This window comes from Halichoeres trimaculatus, unplaced genomic scaffold (assembly GCF_033239565.1).
Source record: "Halichoeres trimaculatus isolate MK-OKI-2021-1 unplaced genomic scaffold, fHalTri1.1 fHalTri1_scaffold_3, whole genome shotgun sequence".
NCBI classification, from domain to species: domain Eukaryota; kingdom Metazoa; phylum Chordata; class Actinopteri; order Labriformes; family Labridae; genus Halichoeres; species Halichoeres trimaculatus.
In genome coordinates, this window is record NW_027437181.1 from 36,925,386 (window position 1) to 36,931,385 (window position 6,000).

General features: G+C 40.8%; 1 protein-coding gene across 1 annotated transcript in view; it reads left to right on the top strand.

The window, feature by feature from the left end:
• Nucleotides 1-6,000, top strand: part of neto2a (neuropilin (NRP) and tolloid (TLL)-like 2a) — a 36,181-nt gene extending 30,181 nt beyond the window's left edge. Inside the window, exons 8-10 of the mRNA XM_074666591.1 lie at nucleotides 1,390-1,503; nucleotides 1,621-1,751; nucleotides 4,164-6,000. Of these exons, the coding sequence (XP_074522692.1) occupies nucleotides 1,390-1,503; nucleotides 1,621-1,751; nucleotides 4,164-4,901 (983 nt within the window). The 3' untranslated portion in view covers nucleotides 4,902-6,000. The remainder of the gene's footprint in view (nucleotides 1-1,389; nucleotides 1,504-1,620; nucleotides 1,752-4,163) is intronic.

Sequence of the window (6,000 nt, forward strand, 5' to 3'; positions counted from 1 at the left end):
CTTGTGTAAACAGTCAATGTAAATAGATTCTTTTATGACTTATTTTCCCCAGAATTTACCAGCTCTGTCGGTAAAAAGTTGCATTACAGGACAAATGTTAGAAATGTTGTTGGAAAGAACACATTTTAAAAACACTGAAGATCAAACTTTCATAGTATAAACATCCTGTGTCTGATATTTTCCTCAGTTCTACCCCCAAAATGAATTATTTGATTCTGTCAATCTATACTGGAATGTAATGTTTTCTGAACTATAAATGTTTAATCATGGTTTTACAGGTACTTCAATAACATTTTTTTTGAAATGAGTGACCAATTTTGCAGTCGATTTAAGCTGCATGATTTACAGCCCCTCCCCTCGCTCTGCACGCCCCTGCACGAACACTTCTGAGCCAACCGCCTCCCTGGCATCCAGCTGCAGGCTCTACTTAGTGTTTAGGATTTCATATCATCACTCCAAAAGTTGTGATGAGGTTAGAGAATAGATGCAAAATACAGAAACAGTCAGTGGAATATGCTGGGAAAAGAGCACTAACTTTCAGAAAATAACAGGTTTCTAGAGGTCAAACCTGTGTTGTCATCGTTCAGGTTTAGATGCTAAAAGTATAAAGACAGCGTCACTATTCTTCCTCAGACTTTTGTCAAGAACTTTTCAGCAAACATGTTTTGGAGTAAAATCAAAGAGATAAACATTTTTTGCTGCAGCTCCATATGATCCATTCCAGCCAAAGCATCTGCATCCTCCCTCAGCCTTGCAGCAGCTCTTTCTTCTGACTGGCAGTGCATCGATCTCCTGAGCCCAGCAGCCAGCATCAATTACCCGTCGACTCTGTCTCTGCCGTTGCAGCCTTCATACGCTAACAGTCACTTTAATGTGGGAGTCTCATGGCACCTGCCAGACCGTTTTTACCCTGTGATGTCTTGGAGCCATTTCTACCACCACCCACTCCCCTAATTTCTTTTCATCTTTTCCATTTCCCCGCTCTGCCCACTCAAACCCTTCCAACTCCTCTCTCCTGCTACTCGAGCTCTTTTGACACGACGGCTGCAGCTCAGTGAAGCGACCGTGTCCCTCGCTCATCGCCTCATGATGTTGTGTCTGCTGGAAATGATGATGTATGATGTCTGTGCACTGCAGACTGTCTCCATTAGACCTCTAGTATTTCAGGAAATAATAGAGCAATACAGCTTTTTATTTCACACCCCTGTAGATTTCTGCGGCCAAATTTGCTCCTTTTTTCTTTGTTGTTATATTTTTATTGTTATTACCCTCAAATTAGCTTGCAGTCCTTTATACAGTAGTCATTTTTTACACAGCACTATTAGGCAGCAGTTTCCTGTTGTTGTTTTCTAAATTCTATTATCTCTGTGCATTTTCTTCTGCCTGCAGCTCCCTGCTCTGCAAACACATTTTTCTGCCACAGCAACATGTGTATCAACAACTCCCTGGTGTGCAACGGGGTTCAGAACTGTGTCTACCCATGGGATGAAAACCACTGCAAAGGTGAGCGTCTCTTTTCCAGCTACTCCTTTAAGAATTGGCAGTTTTTCAGTGTCTGTGTTTCTCACTCTCTTAGTTTGGGTCTTTTTTTGTCTCATTTTTTCCTCTCTCTGTCTCTAGAGAAGCGATCGAAGGGACTTTTTCATCAGATCACTAAGACCCATGGCACCGTCATAGGCGTCTCATCCGGCATAGTGCTGGTTCTTCTGATCATCTCCATCCTGGTCCAGATGAAGCAGCCGAGGAAAAAGGTATCTCATCGTTTGTTGTTGACCTTTTTGTTCTGCAGGAGAGATGATCGATCAAGAGACAATGTGACAGAAAATGGTGCTGGTAGAGCCACAGACGGGGAAGAAAAACAAAATTCCCTTGAGAGTAAATCATGAAAAATTCAGCATTTCATCTTCCTGATGTTTGTTTTCAAAGCATTTTATCTTTGGTCTGGCTGCTTTCTACTAACCTGCCTTAGCTCTTTTTTCTTCATCACTCATGATGCCTGGTGGGCACTCCTTACTCAAGAATCATTTACTAATGGTCTATCTAATGAGGCTTCTGTAATTAAAGAAATTACCAACTCTGAATCATTTAATGGATCTTTCCCAGTATAAACGATAATTAATGTTCATAATGACAGATCTAGAAACAACTCCTAACTCTGTTCCTTCAGTTTGAACTCTTTCCCCCAGGTTGAAAATTGCTTTGCGTAACTCTCTCAATTATATATTTTTTATTGAGCTGCACATGGATAAGCTAAGTAACTGAACAGAACAAAATAAAATAAAATTATAAACTTAAAGTGTAGCATAAAGTGCAGTAAAAAGCATGTCTCAGGGATCCAGAGAGCTCAAGCATGCACAGGAGAACATACAAAGTTCACATTGGAAGGAATTCAAACCATGAACTCTTCCTGTGTGCAGATCACTGCTGCACCATACAGCATAATGCAATGCAATAAAATGGAAACATTGGTTGTAACATTTAATGTTGTATTACAATAAAATGAACAATATATGACATCGTTTTGTACTATCACGTGTCTAAAATGGGCTGTGCATAAGATACCAACAATAATCATAAACATAATAATTAAAAGATAACTGTAATGTTGTACAACCTGTAGTGGCATCAACACAGAAACAGTCACAGATACAAGAGACTCTGTCCTTTTTCATGTGCTCTGAACCAAAGAGTATTTAGAGCTGTGAGAGCATGTTTGATAGAGAGTATCCCACACTGTTCGATGCATGTGTGAACAGCAAGTTTCTGAAAGAATGGAAAGATCTAGAAAATGTCAGAAGTTTGGGTGCCAATATGGCTGGTTGTTTAAGCCATGGCCTCATGAGGTTAGCCCTGAAGGGGTGACAGGCCAAAATATGCCCCCCATCCAGACTATACTCATGGTTAAAGTGGCCCACTCTAGAATATATCCCTCGATTATATCAGTGGTGATGAGTGATCTCCACAAGAAATATTCTTTGACATTTTAATGAGTGTATAAAACAAGAATTTACAAACAAAAAATCAAAAATGGGAAAATTAAACACATATATGTGTATATGCAATTTTGTTATTTGTTTAAAGGAACAGTTCAGATCAATGGGATATCTCATGTTAAGATAAGTGCTACTTCTAATTGAAGTGGAAGGCAGTTGCATGCAGCAGTTTAAAGTTTATAAGAACATTTATTCTTCAAGCAAAAAATGTAAAAAAAATAATAAAAAAAAAAAATCAGCTGCAAATCCAAATTGCATTTGATTTTGTTTTAAATCAAAGAAAAACTCAGATTTGTTCAGCTCTTAAAATTTTTAAGTATTTACTCTACAATTGTTTTATGCAACAGGTGTGGCTAATTGCAGAGTGAGAAAGTCAGATGTGATTAACTCAGATTCTAGACAGATTATGCACCTTTTTGTTCTTGGGATTAAATGGAACAATAAAACGTGAACTTGATGCACTGTTTGCAGTCCCAGTGATTTTTCATCCTGGAATCAAACACTTTGTCAACCTGAAAGTCTGGGCCTGGAGGTGTATAGTCTGACCAAATCTGTTTTACCCCAGGAATATTGGACCAGACCACTTCATACCCTGGGGTATGATCTGGCCCAGGCCTAAATATATCTGGGTATAGTGTGGACGAGAGGTTAATTTGGCCTGTGGCATCTATCCGGTGCCCTGATCTCTCTAAATGTTGGCATAAAAGAGAAAAAAAAAACTTTAAAAAAGTATTAGAGTTAAGAACAGAAGCAGTAACCTTACACAAACTCTTTTCTTGTTTTCTGACATTCATTCTTAAAATAGGAAGCAGAGAAAAGAGTTTTCAGGGTCCTTACAGTAGCACACTTATTGTCAGATTGATGTTTTGGCTTTTAACCCAGCTGGAGAGTTGATGGTCTCTGTCCTTTTATTGCCTGATTTACTAGGGTTTGGTTGGTTTCCAGGGCTTTGATGTGTTTGTTTTTTGCATTGCTTTATGAGCTGTGTTTTTATTAAAGCTGTGTTAACCCTCTGTCCATCACTTTGGTGAGCCTTTGTTAAGTATGTGCCTCATTAATAAAGCTGATTAGGTTTATTTGTATTCTTTTCACATTGTTTATGATTATAATTATGAAAGTTTAACTGGCTTTTGATCATTTGATTGTAAATTTTCTGAATCCTGTCTTTAGGTTGTAGCTCGTCGGCCTGGTGTTTTCAACAAGGCGGGCTTCCAGGAGGTCTTCGACCCGCCGCACTACGAGCTTTTCTCTCTTCGTGACAAGGAGATATCTTCAGATTTAGCCGACCTGTCTGAAGAGCTGGACAGCTTCCACAAGCTGCGTCGCTCCTCCACCATGTCCCGCTGCGTCCATGAACACCACTGTGGCTCACAGGGCTCGGTGGCTACAGGCGGGGGCAGCATGAAGCACAGCCGCACCACCTTGAGCTCCATGGAGCTGTCCTACCACAACGACTTCTCCAAGCCTCCACCCATGAAGACTTTTAACTCCACATCCAGCTACAAGAAGAGCTGCTACGGCTACAAGCAGCACTCACAGACTCATGACTGCGACCAGCAGGTCATCGAGGACCGCGTCTCAGAGGAGATTCCCGGTGAGATTTACGGGCGTGGTGGAGGAGGTGTGGGAGGAGGAGCCACAGGTGGAGGCCCCATGGGAATGGGAGGACCATCAGGGATTGCAGGAGGAGGGATCGGAGGATCTGTGGGGATAGCAGGAGGAGTAGCAATGTCAGGAGGGATGGGGATTGCAGGAGGAGTCAGCATGGCAGGACCAAGCGGCATTGCCGGGGGTATCGGTCCGGGGATGGCTGGAGCCTGCGGAACCCTCAGTATTCGTGGCAACAGCGCACGCAACAGTACCACCATAGTTGACCCACAGCAGCGCTCCATGTCCATGGACTTCTAGATGCTGGGAGAGGAAGAAGAGGAGAGGGAGGGCAGAAAGTTTCACTCATCAGAGGAAGGAAGAGTGAAGAGAATGGCAGATCACTCCTGTTCTCTTCTGCCTTTGCTTTCAAAGCAATATAAAAGTCTTACAGAGATGATAACAGATCTCCTCTCAGAGCCTAATGGGAGATTTACAGATACAAATCAAGGAGCAAAAATAGGACAGCAAGAAACTACAAACCTTTTTGTTTTTTTAGGATGCAGAAGGATGTAGAGTGACCAGAGGGTGGTGACATCCCCTCTCCATCTTACACTCATTTATTCTCTTTTCATAAAAAGAGGGTTCTCGCATGCAGACCCAGACTTTTCTCCGTTTGGTAACCTTGGCGACCAAGTTACCAATCAGGAATAGAGAAAGAGACAGAGTTTTTACATATAGTCACCTGCCATGCACAGATATATGATATTTGGTGCGTCTTCTAATATTTTGAGTCTTTATTTTTGTTGGTGTACTGTACTGTTCAAACCAGTATATATAAATATATGACTATATATCCAGCCTCATGACGATGCTTGGCTTTTATCTCTTTAATCTTTTTCAAATGTTACTGAGATGATTTTATGAAGAACACTTATCCATGAGGAGAGAGAAAATGACCAGAATTATGAAGCTGAAGATGATGATGAGGACGAAGATAATAATGTGATGATATTATAATGATGATGTAGTTTTCATTGTTACCTCGCACATACACACAGAGGGTTTCGCTCCATTCAGTCTCTCCTCAGGAAGAGCACATGAAGAGACTTATTTTGGTAAGAAGTTTGAAAAAAAAAACAAGTATATTTCTGCTATTTCAGGCTATGAATGATCATTTGTTAAATATGAATTTGGACGTGAGGCCTTGACTGAATCAAAGTAACGACCATCTGACCCATGAACCCCATGGATCCCAGGAGAAAATGTGATTTCTCAACTTTCCCATGAACTCAGTGTGTAAAGAAAGCACAACCTGTTTTCCTAAAGAGATTAAACATGTAGCCTGTATGGATTCATTTATGATTTAAACCACTGGTTGTATAATTTCATTCTGTTGAATTAAACGAGAGTTTACTCA